Source organism: Scyliorhinus torazame, chromosome 6, assembly GCF_047496885.1.
Source record: "Scyliorhinus torazame isolate Kashiwa2021f chromosome 6, sScyTor2.1, whole genome shotgun sequence".
In the NCBI taxonomy this organism is placed as follows: Eukaryota; Metazoa; Chordata; class Chondrichthyes; order Carcharhiniformes; family Scyliorhinidae; genus Scyliorhinus; species Scyliorhinus torazame.
The window spans coordinates 107708754-107730637 of record NC_092712.1 but is presented as its reverse complement, the minus strand read 5'-3'; the positions used below and the strand labels follow the sequence as shown (position 1 = coordinate 107730637).

Sequence of the window (21884 nt, the reverse complement as noted above, 5' to 3'; positions counted from 1 at the left end):
TCTGCGAAAGGAGCATATATATAGTTAAAAAGTTGAAACCAGCTGAATTTCTGCAGTGTCATGAATTCACAAGAATTATGCAAAAATACTGAATCTTGAAAAGGATAGAAAATAAAAGGAGGGGGATTCTCCGTCCCGCCAACCCGGTTGACCGGTGCGGTGCGGCGTGCCCCCACCCATCGTGGTCCTCCGATCCAGCAGCCGGCCAATGGGGTTTCCCGCAGAGGACCCGTGAATCAATAACACCTTGGGTGTCTTGTATATGTTGCAAAGTATAAGGTTTGGCAATACTCTGACTGCACACCACAAACCATATACTGGGCGAGGTCTTTGGGATGTTCCCACAGGCGGGATCTTCAGGCCCTGACAGCGGCCCACCCCTACTATGGGTTTCCCGGTGGTGTGGGGTGGATTGACAGTGGTGGGGCCAGAATATCCCACTGCCGGCCAATGGGGGGCTGCCTTCTACCGCTGAGAAACACGCCATAGGGAGGCCAGAAAGTCTCACCCACTGAATCTATTGTTATTTGTTTTATTCTTTCACGAGACATGGACATCACTGGCAAAGCCAGCATTTGTTGCCCATCCCTGATTTCCCTTGAACTGAATGGCGTGCCATACCATTTCAGAGGGCAGTGTAGAGTCAGCCACATTGCTGTGGTCTGGAGTCACATGTAGGCCAGTCCAGGTAAAGACGGCAGATTTTCTTCCTTAAAGGACACTAGTGAACCAGATGGGTTTTTAATTGACAATGGTTTCATGGTCACCATTACTGAAGCTAGTTTTTCAACAGTTTTTTCCCCATTAAATCGCACACACTGTACATGCTTCAGTCTTCTGTGTTCACTGAAATCCTTGTAAAAACAATGCAGAAAGAAATGGTGGTAATCACCTTTTTTCATTAAAAAAGCAACACTCTTTTGACATGTGCAAAATAGCATCGGAAAAATGAATACATCTCAATTTGTTTTTATAGATTTACAATCTGTCCCATTTACGCATTCTAACTCTCAGTCGTCATATTTCTCCAACATTGACACCTCCATAATATTGACAAATTGACTGTTGGATGAAATTACATATTAATGGACATCTCAACATTCAAAACTATTATTGACAGAAGCGATTAAAACGACTCATCTTTGAAATACTATGTAAGGTCGAAAGTTTACAACAGTCGGAAATCTGCCCACTGTATTGTGTACAGCTCCTCTAGCTAAATCTTCCAATTATGTCCTAGAACTCTCCCACAGGGGGTGGAATTTTCCGCTCGTGCTCACCCCAAACCGTAATTTCCCGCCTGAGGTCAATGAACCTTTACGTGATCTGTCAAACATTCCGTCCTGCCTGTGACGATTTGCAAGGATGGTGGGACCAGAAGTGTTACCTTAGCCCATGAAGTCAGTATTTCAGAACACTCCTACAGCAATACCACCCCATCCCCATTCTTCACTAACAGATAACTTAATGTACCGTGTAGGAAAAAACAAATTATAGCTGGAAAACTCTTTGATGCGTAAAGAGTATATAAAAAATAAAGGAAATAAGAAGTCAGAATATTGCAACTATTGTGGTGAACTAAGGTAGTTGTGAACAATGGAAGTTTACAACTCAGACAGCAGTCATGTGAACCACAATGTCTGTGCAATTCTTTGCAAAACCAACCCAAAACTAATCCCAGTCTTCTTTTTCAAATATTTATGCAAATTGTTCTTAATACATGCAGTAGGTACTGCCTCAACCTCTGAGCATCCCATTTTCCAATAACCCCTGCAAAAAGAAACTTCGCTTCTTTAGTCACATATTTGCATTCTAATGATGTTCAGTGTTCAGCAACTTTCAATCATTATCCATGGGATAGGAACGAATATGCTGACGTGGATTAACAATTGGCAAACAGGCAGAAAGCAGAGAGTAGGAATAAACGGGTCATTCTCCCATTGGCAGGATGTGGCTTGTGGAGTATCGCAAGGATCAGTATTGGGCCCCAACTGTTCACAATATAGCAATGACTTGGATGTGAGGACCTAATGGGGACCAAGTTTGTGGATGATACAAAACTAAGTGGAAATATGTGTTGTGTTTAATTTAAGGGATAAATCAACAGAGATACAATGGCAGACATCCAAAGAGATATTTCAGAATACACAAAATAGATACATTCCAACAAAAAAGAAAAATCCCAAGAGGAGGGCCCACTATCCATGGTTAACTAAAGAAAGTTAAAGATAGTATCAAACTTTTTAAAAAAACATTTAATTATGCATAGGTTGCTGGTGAGTCAGAAGATTGGACAGAATTTAAAAAACAGCATAGAATGACTAAAATATTAACAAGGAGGGAAAAATTAGAGTATGTAAGAAGGTTAACCAGAAATATAAACAAAGAAAGTAAGAGATTCTATAGATATTTTAAAAAGAAAAGAGTTAACAAAATGATTGTTGGTCTTATTGAAAGTGTGTCTGTGGAGTTAATAATGGAAAATAAGAAGATGGCAGATAAATTAAACAGGTATTTGGCATCGGTCTTCACTATAGATGATGCAAGTAACATCTGAGAAATGGCTAAACCAGGTAAATCAGGAAATGGGAGGCAGAGAGAAACTCAAAATAATTACAATCATCAGGGAAGTCATACTTAGCAAACTGTTGGACTGTGGGTTGGGACGTTTTGGGGACCTGGGGTTTTAAAAGGAATGGCTATCGAGATAGGGGAGATAGATATAAGACAGATGTCAGAGTAGGTTCTTTACTCAGAGAGTAGCAAGAGTGTGGAATGCCCTGCCTGCAACAGTAGTGGACTCGCCAACACTAAGGGCATTCAAAAGGTCATTGGATAGACATATGGACGATAAGGGGATAGTGTAGATGGGCTTTAGAGTGGTTTCACAGGTCGGCGCAACATCGAGGGCCTGTACAGCGCGGTAATGCTCTATGTTCTATAGTTGATACATGGTTTTAATTTTCCAAAATTCACTGGGCGGGATTCTTCATTGCCCGACGCCGATATCATAATCAGTGATCGGGTGGAGAATCCCTTCCTTCCGATGACCAAATCGGGGACTGCGCCCATTTGATGCCGGTTTTCAACTTTCCAACCCCCCCCAAATAGCTTCATCGCGTCACACACCGCACACCGTTGCAACAGCATTGGCGCGTCATCGGCAGGCCCTCCCGAGATGCTCCGTCCCCGATATGCCAAGTTCCCGACCGTGCGGTTGACGTGTGGTCCAAGCGGTCGGGAACCCGGTGTGGCGGCTGCGGACTGAGTCCAGCGCCGCCACACTTGGCCAGTATCCGTGCCACTGGCTGGGAGGGCTTCCACGAGGGCTGGAGGGACTAGTGGGGGGTGGCCAAGGGGTGGCCTGTGGGGTCGCATTTGGTGGGTCGGGTCCATGCACGGCTGGCGCCATGTTGTACGGCGTGACCACTGCAGGTTGTCGCCGTGTGCATGTGCGGCCAGGGATCCGGCCATTCTCAGGCCATTTTCAGCATGGGAGCCGGGAGTTTCACCCGGCACTGCTGCTAGCCCCTCACCGGTGAGGGTTCGGTGCCAATTTTGGCATCGTAAAACACTTGTGAATTCTCCGTTTCAGCCGGCACTTAGCCACTGAAACAGAGAATCGAGTCCACTGTATTCGGGAAAGTTTCCATTCAGTTGGAAAATACCTAATGTAACTCGTTTATTCAAAAACTGAGGGAGACAGAAAGCAGGAAACTCTCGGCCAGTTATCTTAATATATGTCACAGGGAAAATGTTAGAAGTCATTATTAAAGATGTTATAGCAGGGCACTTAGATAAAATTAACAGTGTTAACATCGTTTTGTGAAAGGAAACTCACGTTTAACTAATTTATTAGAATTCTTTGAAGAATTAACTGGCACTGTGGATGAAGGTGAACTGACAATGTACTGCACTTGAATTTTCAGAAGACATTTGATAAAGTGCCTCTCAAAGGTTATTGTGGAAAATAAAAGCTCATGATTGAGGGGTAACAGATCGAAGATTGGCTGGCTAAAAGGAAACAGAGAGTAGGCATAAATGGGGCATTTTGTGGTTTGCAGGATGTGCTGAGTGGTGTGTCACAGGCATCAGTGCTAGGGCCTCAACCATTTACAATTTATATAAATGACTTGGATGAATGTATGGTTTCTAACTGCTGACGACTCAAACATAGGTAGGAAAGTTGTGAAGAGAGCATAAGGTGACAAAAAATATATAGGTGAGTGGGCAAAAATGTTTGAAATTGCATATAATGTGGGAAAATGTGAGGTTGTCCATTTTGGCAGGTTGAATGAAGAAAAAAGCATATTACCTAAATGGTGAGAGATTGCAGAGCTCTGAGATGCAGAGGGATCTGGGTGTCTGTTGTAGATGCCTGGTTATCCCTCAACAGAGGTTAAGAGACTGGACCAGACGCCATAACCTTTTTAAAAGTTTTCAAGCGGTGTGGAAAGATCGATTCATTCCAGGAGTGATAATATAAGAAATAGGGCTTGGTTATTTTATAAACAAACGTTATTAAAACAAAAGAAAATCAACAATATTTAAACTTTTACTTCAATTCTAACATGAACAGATTACATGCAGTTTCTTAACCGTAACACATTAGTTCCCATTAAACCACACATCTAATAAAAATAAAGCTCTCATTCCACTTACATAGACAGGCAAGAATGATACTTGTATTTACGAAGCAATTCTCTGCTGTAAGTCATTTTCCTTCAGAACATTTTTCAAAAATCTGTATCTGGAGCAGTTTCCTTCATGACCTCTCCAGGTGACCTCCACATCCTTCTGCTGTAACTGTTCAAAACAGCATTTCTTCCCTCTCTCTCTCTAAGCTCTACCCAGCATCTCAAACAAAGGTTCTCCCCTGAGGTGCCAGATTTGAATCCATTATCGTTATCTGGGTTGTCTGGTTTCCCATTCCACAGTCTACAAAAGAACAGAGCTATGCCATTATATGCAGCTAACCTTCCATTGGCGGACAAATAAGTTATCAGACTCTGTGATGGACTAATTCAGTGTTGGAGCCTTTCCATTATTGCTGTGCCTTTGCTATGGGTTGCTGTGGCTGGACAGGTAGCAGTGCTTGGCTGTTAGAAATCAGAAGGAGAGGGTTGGGTTGAGAGAGATGTGGTTCTTGGTCGTGCAGTCAGCAGCTTACCCATCATGCCAGATAGCAGAATTATGGTGAGCTGTGAGTTGAGAAGGGGCAAGCTAGGAACATACTATTACTAACACTATTCTCAGCGACGTCAGATGCCGCAGGCTTCATCACAGCTGGACCCATGATGCAAAGAGGCATTTCCTCCAGAGGGCATCCTTGTCCCCTATCAATTGTGCTCTGCTCCCCTCCATTGTGTGCAATATTTTCCTGCAAAAGAAAGAGTAGAATGCCAGTGATTGTGCAGCACTGTGTTTAGGTGATGTTCCTGCAGTGAGGGGTATGTGGAGTTAACAAGAGATGGGTGTAATGCTGGCAACATTGGTAGATGTGTGAGGAAGAATTGGAATATCTGGATCATAGGTGTGAGTCCTGAGTATCATGGAGTGATGTTGGTTGAGTAATGAGGGGTGTGAGGGAATGAGCAGCATTGTTGGTGGAGCAAAGGCTAAAGATGTAATTTACTACCCTTGACCATTTGCAAGAGGTCATTGGCAATGAGGAGCACAAGCAGTCTAGATTCCACGAGTTGACTGCCATGGCAACCTGTTCCCGATCCCTCCTGAGGATAGTCCATGAAGGTCTCCTGGTTGTCCATAAAATCATGGCATATCTCCTCTTGTCCACTTCCACCAGTAATGCCTTTAGCCTTGAATCTGCCCCCATGGAACCCTCATTATGCCTTGGTGGTCAATTTCTATTTTTAAGAATTTCAGCAATAGTATTCAGCAGAAACTTTGAGTAAATCTGTGTGACCTTCTTGCCAGAGTCTGCCTATAAGATCGGAAGGCTGGCTGCATCACATGGTATTAGTACACACTGCTCAACCCCAGCTGAGTTCACAGGGAGCCAGCAGTATGGGAGATGGTAGCCCTACACTCCAATCACAAAAATAACATGACAGAATGAAATTTCCAAGCTGCCCATCTCCATGTCACTGGATGCAGGCAGGTTGCAGAAACGTGATCCCTGCATCCAAAAAATGGCACGGATACATTTGTAACCCAAAATGTTTGAGAATTTTTTACAAGCTACAAACTGAAAGATAAGCCCTTTTGTAGGGTTTATAAGAAGGAGGGGGCAGATAGGCATCTATAAAACTCTTTACGACTAATGAAGCAAGTGCTTAAGTGAAATGAAAGGAGAAAACAGATCAAAATGGACAACAGATATTCCAAACACCAAAAGGTTAATAGATTAAATGATAATGCAAACCGCTTAACAGAACAGCATGAACCTGCTAAAATATATAGGGCAGGATTCTCCGTTTGGGAGACTAAGGGCTCGCATTGGGAATTCCGCTGCGGGTGTTTGAGAATCCAGTCTTGGATAGAAAATGGGCGTTCCGATGCTCCGGCCCCCTGCTGGTGTCAGGATCGGGATTCTCGCCCCTAGCCAGCAGGAGGATGCATATAGGTCATTTAAGATCTGGTATCATATTCTCCGGTCCTAGAATCACATGGGCGAGAATTTGTGCAGGTCTTGACAAACACGGCCCTGACACACAATGGACTTCGCATGGGCCAAGGGGGTAACTCTTTAAGGGAGTTGTCCATAAAGCCAATTGTTCGGCAACTCTCCCCCCCACAATGCAAAACCTTCCTACCCCTCTCCCACCAGATCCCCACCATAGAACCCCCAATTAGAGAGACACCTAATTAAATAGACCCCTAATTAAAGAGAATTGCTAATTAATGAGGCCCCTGATAGAGACCCCCTAAATAAAGAGACCTACATCAGACATCCCCCCCATAAGAGAGACCCCTGCCTGGAAGCCACCCAGAAGAGCGACCCCTGCTTGGAAGCTAGAGAGCAGTCCAGACAATCACTGCTTTAAAACTCACCTGTGCAATACAGCTGCTGGCTCAGGCAGAGGAAGCAGCACCTGTCAATTCCTGGAAAGAGGAAACCAGTCAACTGTGTTTAAACCCCCTCAGGTCTTTGAACTGCAAGCTTTTCATTCATATCTTTGTGAAACTGCTTTCCCTAGGCTGTGATTGACAGCTTCCAAATACACCCAGTTGTCTGCATTGTTCCATTCATCTTTCTTCAGCTTGAGTGGCTTTGAAGTAGTCAGCTTTGAAAGTAACAGAAACCACTTAACTGTCTTTGATATGACCCAGGAGCTGTCAATCATAGCTGAATGTTTATCAACATTATAGTTAGTTTCCTAGGGTGAGTGCAAATCAGGTGCAATTCAGTTCTAGCGGGAGATAAGTCTCCGAAATGGAGAATCCTGCCCTAAGTGTTGCCGCCGGGTCTGAATTGCGTGCAATTCGCGTTCCCATTGGGGGTGCTATTCGGAAAGCGAGTCAGGACATGCTAATGGACCAGCACTCTGCCGGCGTGAATTTTGAGCAATTCCCAGCCCAGCAGGTGTTTCAACGAATGGGGCCGGAGTTAGCGCTAATGCGCCTGACAGCTGGAGCTGTTTTTAAACACCCTACTTATCACACACTCATTGCAGCCACAAAGATGGATCACAGAAGTCTGTACATAATGCAGTGGTTAACTCGAGCCTGAGACCTGGAAGACATATTCTGCTGTGGCCTATTTGTGTCTGAAATGCAGATAGTTGGAAATTGAGGTGGGCACATCAGCCCAAAATCCACCTGACACAGTATTAAAGTGGACTGTAAGTGGGCCCATTCAAACTAGTTGTAAATAAGCTAAACATTGTTTATACCAATTAAAGAACAGTGATTGCAAAATAGAGGCACATATTGCCAGACCTTGCGCCTTGCACAGGCCTCCTTGTTGTATCAGTCACTGAATGATCTAACGAGCAGTCCTTACTACAGAGATATATTTATTTATTCTTTTGTGGGGTACGAGGATGCTGGCAAAAATGGCATTTGTTAGCCAATCAGAAGGAACGCCCAGAAAATGTTTAGTTCTTATTTGTTGCGAGGCACGGTCCTCCTTGAGGAAAAAAACTCTGCTTGCTGCTCTGCTCCAGGACTACCTCCTCTCCCAAACTGCTGGCTACCTCTTTTTGGGTCCTGTTCATTGCAGTACAGCACCTGCTTGGTGCCTGCGGTTCACTGGTTGCATTGAAATTAGACTTTCGTTCCAATTTGGCTGAGGCATCACACAGACATGAACAGGCAATCCTGACTTTGCTTCCGTTGTCGAATTTCTCAGTCATTGTTTTTAAAGCTCCCTTTGAGCTAGGTTGGAGCAGGATAGGATGTCAAAATGGAAAGGCTGCTGCGGAAAGAGAATTCATGTGGAGACCAAGGGATATTAAGGCCACATTTACAAACAGAACAGACATGTTTACACAGCACTTTGTCACCCCTAATACAAAGGGGTGTCCAAAGTGGATGTTGAATATGTTATACTGGTTTGATGGAAATGCACATAAATTGTAGTCTCACATGGGAGGAGTGTTTGAGGCCCTGGACAACGCTACACGAGGTAACTTGATGAGTATTGAAGCTGCTGCAATTGCATAATTAAATGCTTGGAGAAGTTTAAGCTTGAATTTGATGGTGAGGGAAATCTTCACTCCAGAAGCTATCAACTGGAGAGCAGAGACTGGAGAGAAGTAGAAACCCCCGCTTCATGTTGAAATCAAAATGATGGGACATGATGTGGTAAATATGCAAATTGGAGGTGTTGAAGATGAGAGAAAGGAAGCTCGAGAGGGCGGGAAGGGAAAAGTGAGAACTGCAGCCAGATCTGATCATTGGTTCCATCATGAACCCTTGAGGAAATCTTGGCCGAGGAAACAATGACATTTCAGAAGCTCTGGTGCAGAAACTGGGGCGAAATTCTCCGGTATCGGCGCAATGTCCGCCGACTGGCTCCCAAAACGGCACAAATCAATCGGGCATCACACGCCCCAAAGGTACGGAATGCTCCGCATCTTGGGGGGCCGAGCCCCAACCTTAAGGGGCTAGGCCCGCGTCGGACAAATTTCCGCCCCGCCAGCTGGCGGAGAAGGCCTTTGGTGCCCCGCCAGCTGGCACGGAAATGACATCTCCGGGCGGCGCATGCGCGGGAGCGTTAGCGGCCGCTGACGGCATTCCCGCGCATGCGCAGTGGAGGGAGTCTCTTCCACCTCCGCCATGGTGGAGTCCGTGGAGAAGGCGGAAGGGAAAGAGTGCCCCCACGGCACAGGCCCGCCCGTGGATCGGTGGGCCCCGATCGCGGGCCAGGCCACCGTGGGGGCACCCCACAGATCGCCCCGCGCCCCCCCCAGGACCCCGGAGCCCGCCCGCGCCGCCTTGTCCCGCCGGTAAGGTAGGTTGTTTAATCTACACCGGCGGGACAGGCATTTTAGCGGCGGTACTTCGGCCCATCCGGGCCGGAGAATCGTGGGGGGGGGGGGCCCGCCAAACGGCGTGGCGCAATTCCACGCCCCTGCCGAATATCCGGTGCCGGAGAATTCGGCACCCGGCGGGGGCGGGATTCACGCCAGCCCCCGGCGATTCTCCGACCCGGCGGGGGGTTGGAGAATCTAGCCCCTAGAATCATTGGTGTATATAGTTAGTTAGACAGGTGGAAAACTGTGAAAAATGGATAGAGGCCTTACTGGAGGTGATGTGGAAAGATGCATAATCCAGGTGGTTGCGGGAGTTCGTGGGCTTAGAATGGACAACTATAAAAAGCCCATCACCAGAGATAGAGGTAGAATTCCAGGAAGGAAATGAATGAGTTGGAAATCAACCATGTGAAGCAATTAATGAAATCCTCATTGTGAGGATGAGAGTACAAGCAACACCTACACAGGTTCCAATATCGAGGAGAAAGGGATGATAATAATCGCTTATTGTCACAAGTAGGCTTCAATTAAGTTACTGTGAAAAGCCCCTAGTCGCCACATTCCGGCACCTGTTCGGGGAGGCCGGTACGGGAATTGATTCTTCTGGCATTGTTCTGCATTACATGCCAGCTGTTTAGCCCACTGTGCTGTGCTGTGCGATTAAGGAGATGGATTGATTAGATATGGAACTGAGAGTGCTCCCTGTTTCCTGCAAACAGGCAGGCAAAGTTAGAACATATATATGGAATATTGCAATAGAGGATTCAAAGACAGATGTGTTTCTCTAACTCCATTCATCTCCTTTTCTCCAGGGATGTATAGGACTGGTTATCATCTTCACCACCTGAACAGTTATCTGGCAGAGCAGATTGCCTGCCCTTTCGAGAACTTGCTCAATTTCAGTAAAATGAAAATGAGACCGGTTCTAGAAAGGGCAAGCGGACTCTACTGGATTATGCTCTGGCTGTGAAGATCAAAATCTAGCCCCATATGTCCCTGCCGACAGAGAGATGAGTGGAGTGGGAGAAACTGGAATCTTCAAAGCTGCAGAAAGCAATTTAGATTTAGTGCTAACTTGACAAGTGGGCAGGTAGTGTCCACCTGTTTGACTAATCGATCAAAACGTTAGAGGTCGTTGTCTAGTATTGTGCCAATAGAATTATTGTTGGCCTCTGGAGCAAATCAGAAACCGAGACAACAGTATGCGCCTGCATTGGACAAATGCTGCAACATTGTCCTCTGATTCATGTCACAAGGAAGAACCACCAACCAACAAAAAAAACTGTCAGTTCTCCACCAGCTTAATTCTGCCACTGCAAATAATATTCAACTGATAACTTCTCTTACACTGGTCTATTATGTTGCATGCATAATGTGAAGCACTCTGTGTAAAAGAAAGCTGATAAAATAACAAAAACAATTAAACTATTAACAGACACTCCAATGTATAATGTGAGCGAAGGTGAGGTGGTGCTTTCAAAACAGATCAACATCAAAGAATAACAGATGACAGATACCATCAACACTACTTCAGTGTCATTTCCGTTAAGCATCCTTTATGCATTAGCGAAAGTATTGTGGCTTGGTACGATAATGAGATAAAGCTGCCCAAAGCTTTTTGTGTTTCCGAAAGCTGAGCCTCGGTTTTGTGGAACAGATTTTTTTGGTGGGAGAATTTTATTAAGTTTTAAGTCCCTGTATTCTGCTGCTGTTGGTAAAATTGTAATTGTATTGAATGACTTCAGGGGCGAGATTCTCCGACCCCCTGCCGGGTCGGAGAATCGCCGGGGGCTGGCGTGAATCCCGCCCCCCCCGGTTGCCGAAGTCTCCGGCACCGGATATTCGGCGGGGGCGGGAATCGCGCCGCGCCGGTTGGCGGGGCCCCCCGCTCGATTTTCTGGCCCGAATGGGCCGAAGTCCCGCCGCTAAAATGCCTGTCCCGCCGGCGTAAATTAAACCACCTACCTTACCGGCGGGACAAGGCGGCGTGGGCGGGCCCACCGATCCGCGGGCGGGCCTGTGTCGTGGGGGCACTCTTTCCCTTCCGCCTCCGCCACGGTCTCCACCATGGCGGAGGCAGAAGAGACTCCCTCCACTGCGCATGCGCGGGAATGCTGTCAGCGCCCGCTAACGCTCCCGCGCATGCGCCGCCCGGAGATGTCATTTCCGCGCCAGCTGGCGGGGCACCAAATGCCTTTTCCGCCAGCTGGTGGGGCGGAAATTCGTCCGGCGCCGACCTAGCCCCTCAAGGTTGGGGCTCGGCCCCCAAAGATGCGGAGCATTCCGCACCTTTGGGGCGGCGCGATGCCTGTCTGATTTGCGCCGTTTTGGGCGCCAGTCCGCGGACATCGCGCCATTTCCAGAGAATTTTGCCCCAGATCTTTAAAATGCGTTCAGGTCAAGTTGTGCTATTTTTATGACATGGATGTCAGAATTCAAACATTGGATTGAAGAAAATCATTGTGGAATAGAAAGACGAGATTGTGTTCCAGCATTGTAGATTACTTTTACAGACTTCCCCACTGGTAATTGGATACAGTACCCAAATTGGAAGCATTGTCTTTTTCTGACTTCTTCCCTTCTCCCTCGCTGCTGTAAAAAATCTCACTTAAACAGGAATAATCTTGTTACACAAATGCCTAGGAGAGGCTTTGTTTAATTGTTTTAGTCTCTTATTAGCAGATTTACTTGACATTATAGCTGAATAACAGATGGAAGAACCAGACGTGACTGACTCTGTGGAATTAAATTAGCCAAATGTAATCCTGTTAGAAGAGATTTTAAAGACTGACTTTGTTAAATAGATTGTCATCTGTTACACAGAAGTATTGTATTCCTGTTTCGTAACTAGGTATCACTCTGAGAAGCAGGAATCCCACTATACTTAAAACAAAATCTGCCTTACAGAAAACACAAGACCTTTAACTCCTTCAGCCTTAACTTCTTCGCAAACTTACATTTGGTTTTCAGCCCATCAGATTTTTTGTTTATAAAACATACTAAATTCAATTGTCAAACTTACACTCAGTTTAAGCATTAAATAATTTTTGTTTGAAAAGGATCAAATACTCCAAATAGTCTCCCTGCTTTTCGAATTTAAATAAAATTATATATAGGTGAGTTATCATTTGTGAATTAGATATACTGCATTGTTTGTTTTGTCACCAATGCCGTGCATACCAGACTATAACATGAGATAAATTTAAAGTTAATCCTATATGAATGTGAACAGTCTAACTCTTGCCCACACTACAGCACTGAAAGGACCCTAACCTGAGCCACAAATGTGAGCATAGGACATTGCCTCTGCTCACTCTCCGTAACTTGTCTAGTAACTTTGACATGGTTGATGGTATTATCCAATGCCTCTCTTACGTTGTTCAGCTCCATGGGACTTCCATCACCATCCCACTGTTAGCTGTCTGGCTAACAACAGCCAAAGCATCCCAAGCAGTGGATTATCTTTGCACCCTTACAGCTACCTATCTTTGTTCTTCTCTCGCAACAACAATCTGCATTTATATGGCACCTTGATAAATTGTAATAAAATGTGCCAAGGAGCTTCAGACAAGCATTAGCAAAACAAAATTTGGCTCTGAGCCAAATAAGGAGATATTAGGAATTGTTACCAAATGTTTTTTTTTAATCTTTTTATTGGCATTTCTCAAATTTATAAACAGTTGTATATAGACATCACATTTTTCTTGCCCGCACTAATTTACTCTATTGTACAGAGAGGTTTATTTTATCCTTCGTTTAACTGACCCTATGTACATTTCGCTGCCCTCTGGATCGGTCTATAGCTCCTCCCTCTCCCCATTGTCCCCCCCCCCTCTATTCCTTCCCCCCACCCCCTCCTCCCCTCCTTTGGCTTCAGCTGTGATTTCCTTTTGTCACCAAATGTTAATCAAAGTTGTAGGTTGTAAGGAATGTCTGAAAGCAACAGAAAGAGATAGAAAGGTGGGGAGTTGTAGCGATTAGGTGGAGGAGGAGGAGGTAGGTGGAGGAGGAGCGTTGAAATTCCAGAGGTTAGTCCATGCAGCAAAAGAAACGGGTACCAAAGTACAGCGATTAAAACTGGGAATGTGCAAGAAGCCAGAATTGGAGAGATCTTGGAGGGACGTGGTAGGAGATTACAGAGATAGGAATGGGTGAGGCCTGGAGAAGTCTAAGAACAAGGATGGGCAGCATGGTAGCATTGTGGATAGCACAATTGCTTCACAGCTCTAGCGTCCTAGGTTCGATTCCGGCTTGGGTCACTGTCTGTGCGGAGCCTGCACATCCTCCCCGTGTGTGCGTGGGTTTCCTCCGGGTGCTCCGGTTTCCTCCCACAGTCCAAAGATGTGCAGGTTAGGTGGATTGGCCATGCTAAATTGCCCTTAGTGTCCAAAATTGCCCTTAGTGTTGGGTGGGGTTCCTGGGTTATGGCGATAGGGTGGAGGTGGTGATCTTGGGTAGGGTGCCCTTTCCAAGAGCCGGTGCAGACTCGATGGGCCGAATGGCCTCCTTCTGCACTGTAAATTCTATGATAATGGGAATTTTAAAATTTCAGAGCAGAAGTCAATGTGAGCGTAGGGTGATGAGTGAACGGGTCCTGATGTGAGTTAGGAAATGGACAGCAGAAATTTGAATGAGCTCAAATTTACAGAGGTTGTAAGGTTTTCGAACTCTCAGCAATGTAAGAGATCCTTGGAATAGTTGACCCTGGAGACAAAAAGGCATGGATGGGTTTCAGCAGCAGATAAGCTGATGCACAGAGATGTGCAGATTTGTGTCACTGGGTTTTCTCAGGGTCAAATAGGAAGCCAATTATGTGAACAGTCTGGTTCAGCCTCAGACAATAGTCAGGGACAGGAATAGAGGTGCCATAAGGAATAAGTGTTCGTCAAAAATCTTTCCAAATATTCAGCTGGAGGAAATTTCTGCTTCTCCAGTATAGGACTTAGACAAATCAGAAGCAGCAGAGGGGAAGAGATAGTTGGTGGTGAGGTTGAGCTAGGTGTTATTGCAGTGCAGAAACTGTAGACGGTGTGTTTTTGAATGATGTTTCTGAGGGACAGCATGTGGATGAGAAACAGGAGGGGGGGTGAGGATAGATCCTTTGAGGACTCAACTGCAGTGGTGAGAAGCGATACCATTACAAGTGATTCCCTGGCAACGACTGGATAATTAGGTCTGGGCAAGTACAGTATAACTGGACAACAGTCAAAAGGCATGAAAGGAGACTGATGTGGTCAACTCTTAAAATCTGCAAACTGGTTGAGAAGGATGAGAAACGATAAGAATATAGAATCACATTTGTGACTTTGGTAAAGACCATTCCAGTGCTGTTCTACATAGAAATGCCATATGAAAACAGGTTTTCTGGCCCAATCAGTCCATGTTGACTTTTACTTCTACATAAGGATGTTTACTCTCTACATGAGGAAATATTTCTAATCACGTTTACTGGTTCCTACATTCTTACAACCCCATTTCCTCACCCAGCCACAAATCTTCAATGTTGTAATAACTTCGAACAACAAACTCTGAAGTAGGGTATTCCACAACCTCATCCTCTGTTTACAACATTTCTCTTATGCTCTGTTAAATTTAATTTTGTATCTATGCCTCTAACCTTCTATCCCTTAACTTCTGGGCATAATTTTAATGCCTTTATTTGTATTTGCAGTTCCACAAATCGGTTGAATCGGCATGTACCTTCTCTATTTCTGTCTGCTACCTTTTTGCTTATTCCCCCATCTTATCAGTATATTGTCACAGTTTACTTTGGTCTCTAAGGAATTAACAAGCTTGACAACAGCTGCAAATTTCAGCACCACTCCTAACCAAATTATTGACACATTTAGTGAGCATAAATGATCTCAGAACTGAACCATGGAGAACACCATTCACCCCTGCCAGACCTCAGCTCCCTTCTCTGTTTGTTCCCTTCTAACCAATTTTCAATCCAGTTAGTTATCCTTTTCCTAGTTCCCAACCTCTTACTCTTTTATGTAGTACCTTGTCAAAGGCTTTCTGATAAGTCCATGTACACCACATCCAATGCATCACCTCGTATACCAATTACGTGATCAAAGAATTCTTTAAAATTTATCAAGCAGTCACTGCTTTATGGGTCAGCTGTGGCTCAGCTGGTAGCATACTTGGGCTCAAGCCCTGCCCCATGGCTTGAACACAAAAAACAATGCTGGCACTCCATGTCGTCGGTACATTGCACTATTGGTGGTGCCGTCTCTTGGATGAGGTGTTGGACAGAAGCTCTCAGGAAGGTGTAATAGATTTGTCACACTGTTTTGAAGAATAACATAGCGGAATTATCCCTGATGTCCTGGCCTATATTTATCTTTCAAACAACATCACAAGAACGGCTTATCTGGTCTTTATTGCTTTGCTGTTTGTAGAAGTTTATTGTGTGCAAATAGGCTGTTGCGTTTCCTACATTACAACAATGACTACACTTCAAAAATACTTCATGGCCATGAAACACTTTGGGATATCCTATGATTGTGAAAGGCGCTGTATAAATGCGTTTTTCTTTTTAAATCTGTGTTGGCTGCTTCTATCTATTTTCTCTTTATCGGAATATGTTACTAATACTAATAAAAATTATAAAATCTTTTCTTGCCACACACATTAAGATAACTAGCCACTAATTACCTAGATTAACTCCATTGCCCTTTATAAAAATAGGTTCTACATTTGTCACTCTCTCGTCCTCTAATTATGCACATCCGTCTTTAATAAAGTCATGAAATCTAATCTTGAAGGCTTCTAGATTTTGCTTTGCATTTTCTTCAGGAACCTAGCATCCATCTTATCAGACCTGTGTGTTTTGTCTTCTGTTCGTTGAACTGACTTAACAAAATAAATCATTTTATTGATCACGATGGTTTATTCAATCTCACAACAGCCATCATGCTCCTCAACTTTCTAAAATATGGGGCGCGATTCTCCGAGCCCCGCGCCGGGCCGGAGAATCGCCGCAACTGCGCCAGGAGGCCCTGACGCGGCGCGCGATTCTCCGCACCGCGGAGAATCGGCGCCATGTGCCGCAGGCCGCTGGAATCGGCGGGGCCGCCGATTCTCTGGCCTGGATGGGCCGAGCGGCCGCGCGGATAAAGCAGAGTCCCGCCGGCGCCGTTCACCCCTGGTCGCTGCCGGTGGGAACTCTGCGCGAAGGGTTGGGAGGTGGCCTGTGGGGCGAGGCTCCTTCACCGTGGGGGGCCTCCGATGGGGTCTGCCTCTCAGGGAGGCTGGAGCGGCGTGAACTGCTCCAGCGCCGTGCTGGCCCCCTGTGGGGGACAGAATTGGTCGTCCCCGTGCCCGTTTCGCGCCGTCGTGAAACGCGACGGCGTGAACAATTAGTCTCCATTTTGGAGAATCGCCCCCATGGCATTTGCATTTTTGTGCTGTTTTTTTCCCCTTTGTCGAGGTCACACTGTCTTCCCACAGGTTCCCATTTTAATCTGTTCTTCTGACTAGTCGGGCAGTTTAAACCCCTGGGCCTCACTATGCTGAGGTTGGGTTGGTCGCGCACCTACTTTGCACCAATGTTCCCTCTAGGTTGCGTGGGCAGCCACAAAGCAATTGGGAGTGTGCCAAGCAGGGAATAAAGAGAATGGCATAATATTCACTCCATGATGTGTGTATGTGTAACGCAACACATGAGCAGTGCACAGTAAACAGAAATTAGAGGGTACATTGCCCTGGACATCCCTCCCCTACCCCCCACCCGCATCCTATGCAAAACCACCCACATGACTGCTGCCTGATTCAATTACTCGAAAATCGTCCCCACATTTAGCTCATTTCCTTGGTTTACTTATATGAATTGAAGAAAGCATAACAGAATTTTCAGTTACACTATTGCATCATTTCACTTTTGAATATAGAATACTGCTGAAGGTGAAAAAGTGTTTAATTTGATACTATCTGGACTTTTGTCAGATATCAGCCTGATTAAAATATTATATCATTTTGCAGACCTGATAGTCGGTGCCTTTGGAGCTAGTAAAGTTGCGGTTTACAGGTAAGTGACTAAAATGAGTAAGTGCTACATTTTTGTGGGATTTATAACTACAATGATATCATTGCTGAATCGGTTTTAATGCTGTGATCGGCTGACAGCACTTATTTTTTAAAAACTCAACCAAACCTGAACTCTTCTTACAGTTAGAAAATTGATTTTTGCAGCGTATTTGTCTGTAAGAGTCTCTTAGTCAACCAGAATCTGCAAAATGCAATGACAAACCACTGCAGTATCTTGCCAAGCGTAAGCATGACCCAACACATAGAAGTCCATGGTCACCAGCACCCTCTTATGGACACTTATCTGAAGAGAGAGAGTTGTTTCTGCCATGTGAACATGGTATAACAGATCTGCCATTGGCTGGATGGCCGGTCAACTATCTTTGTGATGCAGAGCGACACCAACAACGCGGGTTCAATTCCTGTGCCGGCTGAGGTTATCCATTGGATGTGGTACAAATGGTCTTCTCAACCTCGCCCCCTCATTTGAGGTGTGGTGACCCACAGGTTAAATCACTACCAGTCAGCTCTCAAAAGGGGGGAGCAGCCTATGGTCTTCGGGGACTAAGGTGACTTTCACTGCTGCCGTTCATGACGGTAACATCTGACACAAAAAATTCACTTTTGACTGGACCTTGACGCCTCCTGAGGCAGCAGCACAGCCTCATTTACTTTACAGCACTTTGGATTGCCATTGGCAGCAACATTGTAAAGTCAATGAAGCGTTAAATTAAATTCTGCTTTCCCTGACAGAATTTGAGGAGACCACAGCTGACCTTGCTGGAGAGGACAGGGATCACTCCTGTGGGGATACGGGAGATTGGCTTCTCCCAAAAGCCTGGTAAGGATCTCAGCTCCAACATTTCATCAAATCTTGACAATCACAATTAATCATTGGTATTCTGAAATAGCTTAAGCACATCCACTAAAACTATATATTCTTTCTTGTAGGCACCAGTAGATCTCAGCCAGCCAAGGAACTGAGCAGCATTCCAAGCCCCCAGAGCACATCTGAGGAGCAGAGGGCTCACAAAGAATCATCACAGTGCTCACCTGCACACTCCACCAGTGCAGAGATACATACCTCAGCGAGGCATAGTTCTAGATTAGATTCAAGGTCACCTTTTGGTGAACACCTCATAGCAGTTAGAGGCACCCAGAGCGCTGCTAGAGACCAGTCACCTGCTCAACACTAGTCAGATGTTGAGCCTTTGGAAGTGGCTGTCAGCTCAGTGTTGGGGATGCAAAGGGAGCTAGTGGAACATCAGGCAGAGCTTCAAGAGTCGCTCAGCAATCTGTAGCAAATGATGGAGGAGTCCCTCCCCATTCTGTCTGATGTTGTGAGTCTGACATGCGAGCACCTTGAGGCCACCATAGGAAGGTTGGCAACCACCATGGAGACCTTGATCCAACAACTCCTGCCAGATTTTCACTCAGCCACGCACTCCATGGCACAATCAGGATGTAGGCAACATGGGGACAAAGCACCTTGACCTTCCTCCCGGGCCCATCTCCTCTGGCATCCAAAGGGAGGATGAGCATCAGCCAGATACCCCATGGGCCTCTAGTCAGGACTCCAAGGGTGTGCAGCTGTTCAGACATTCCTCGGCCTGTGCACGCACTCCCTTCAGCCACGCAGGCCACCAAGGATGTTCTGCCGCTAAGCAGAAGACCCATATGAGAGTGGGGCCCTCCAAGACTCGGGACACCAGAGGACATCCATCAAGGCCATCACAAGCCCAGGACGTAGCAGTCAGCAGGCTGCCTTCACCTCTGCTGTAGATATCGGGGCTGCACCACGGCGCAGTGGTAGGGTTAGGAAAATTCAAAAACATCGATATCACCTCTGGTTGTCATGTGTGTTATCACTGGGGGCAGCACGGTGGCGCAATAGGTTAGCCCTGCAGCCTCACGGCGCCGAGGTCCCAGGTTCGATCCTGGCTCTCGGTCACTGTCCGTGTGGGGTTTGCACATTCTCCACGTGTTTGCTTGGGTTTTGCCCCCACAACCCAAAGATGTGCTGGGTAGGTGGATTGGCCACGCTAAATTGCCCCTTAATTGGAAAAAATGAATTAGGTACTCTAAATTATTTTTTTTAAATGTGTGTTATCACTGTAAATAATTTGCACTTATTAAAACTCATTGGATAAGTATGTGAATGTTCTGGTCAACTGAAAGCGTTTTGATTTTGCCATTTGTAATCCTCTTATCTTGAGTCTCAGCCATCCTCTGATTCCATTTTAAGGTTAACATTCATGTGCTGTCACCCTCTGTACAACCAGTCTCTGGACAATGTGTGCTGCCAGGAAGATGGGCAGCACGATAGCACAGTGGTTAGCACAGTTGCTTCACAGCTCCAGGGTCTCAGGTTCGATTCCCGGCTTGGGTCACTGTCTGTGTGGAATCTGCACGTTCTCCCAGTGTCTGCGTGGGTTTCCTCCGGGTGCTCCGGTTTCCTCCCACAGTCCAAAGATGTGCAGGTTAAGTGGATTGGCCATGCTAAATTGCCCTTAGTGTTCAAAAAGGTTAGGTGGGGTTACGGGGATAGGGGTGGAGGTGTGGGCTTAAGTAGGGTGCTCTTTCAAGGGCCGGTGCAGACTCGATAGGCCGAATGGCCTCCTTCTGCGCTGTAAATTCTATGATTCTATGTGTAGAAATCTTTATTGGAAATATATGATGTAAAGGGGTTGAACCCTTATTCCTCAAGGGACAATGGTTGAGGGCAGCTCATCAGCAGCATCAGGGTTAGTGTCCAAACCAAGGCAACCAGTTTAGGATGAGAAACTTAAGCGGGTCTGCATCTCCGTCGCGGCAGTGTTTGCATCTTTAGATGGGGTCGAAAGCGTCAAGCCTTACCTCAAATCCTTGTCATTCCTCAGTGGACTTCAAGTTCTCAGAGTGAGTGCATCAGCTGGTCACTGTTGGCCAAATCTAAGTTCAAATCCTAATGAATCATGAGGTCAGAACATCAGTGTGAATACAGCACTCGCTTTCTCAATATTGGTTTGGCTATCTCCTGAGATAACAAGAAATGGCTTGGAGGGCTATAGGAGATGTTTTGAGATTACCTCACTTAATTTTAATTGTCCTGGAATCTGTCAGCCAATAAAGTAACACTGGCAGATATCCCACGTCTTCCTTCCTCCATGACATGAGTGCACGCATAAGCCCTGTGGGCTTCATGCACCTCCTAATCTTCGGCTTCGGAAGAGCTCTCATCCTCTTCCAGTTCACCCTCTGTCAAAGGCTCACCTCTTTATATTGTCAGATTGTGAAGGGCACAGCAAACTGCGATCATGGGGCAAAGCCTTGTTGCTGTGTATTTCAGTGAGTCACCTGAGTGGTCCAGGCATCTGAATCGCTCCTTCAGCAGTCCAATGGTCTATTCTATGAGGGAGCGTGTGGAAGTGTAAGCAGCATTGGACTTTTGCTCGGCATGAGTCAGAAGGTGCTGCACCAGTCATTAGCCAGTGTTGCAGTGGGTACCCAATATCCTCCAGCACCTGCAGGAACACTGGTCTCTCAAAAAACCTAGGCACCTGGTAGTGAATGAGGATGTAGGAGCTTTCAATGTTGTGTGCACACATATATGCAGGATGTACGCAATGGTCACACAAGAGTTGCACATTGATGGAATGATAGTCTTTGTGGTTTATAAACATCAGGGGCTGCACCCAAGAAGCCCGTACAGTCTTTATTGTACCCTGTTCTTCTGGGAAGCCTGAGATGGCCGTGAAGCCAGTGAATCTTTGATACTGACTATTCTCGTCCAGAGCAATCATGAAATAATGTTGAACCTTCCTGTAAAGGGCACCGGTGATCTCCTATATGCACTGATGTGTGGCTGACTGTGTAATGCTGCACAGATCCTCTGTTGATCCCTGAGAAGAGCCAGAGGCAAATAAATTGAGTGCTGCCATCACCTTCAAAGCCACTGGCAGGGGGAGGCCTCCAACCTCACATGGCATCAGGTCTTTACGAACAAAGTGACATATATGATGCACGAGGCCTCTGGACAATTGCAGCCATGCCCAGTACTGCAAGGGTGCGGAAAGGGGAGCTGTGATTGAAAGACTTATGAGAGATGTGGGCCTGCACACCTTTGGGTGCCGTGAGTGCATTGTGCCTGATGCAGCCTTACCCCTGAGACTAGTACACACATAGTGGTGAGCAAAAGTTAATTCCAGAGATGTGACATCTGGAGCCCTCTGAGGGATAAGGTGTGAATGAAACGATTGAACCACAGTAGCTCTGCATTCCATTCTTTGAACTGGCATACCGATGACCTTTGCTCATGGTCGGTGAGTGGAATCTGTGCCAGTGATGAATGGTATTCATGTTAATATGTGCCTCCCCTCATTGATAGGATGGCAGTTGTAATGTACCTGTGCCCCCTTCACTATTGCCTTCACT

The 21884-nt window shown here is 45.9% G+C and overlaps 1 protein-coding gene across 1 annotated transcript in view; it reads left to right on the top strand.

Annotated features, from left to right (window-relative positions):
* Positions 1-21884, top strand: part of itga8 (integrin, alpha 8) — a 328234-nt gene that overhangs the window by 89229 nt on the left and 217121 nt on the right. The window contains exon 14 of the mRNA XM_072508666.1: positions 17427-17472. Coding sequence (XP_072364767.1) covers positions 17427-17472 — 46 coding nt within the window. The remainder of the gene's footprint in view (positions 1-17426; positions 17473-21884) is intronic.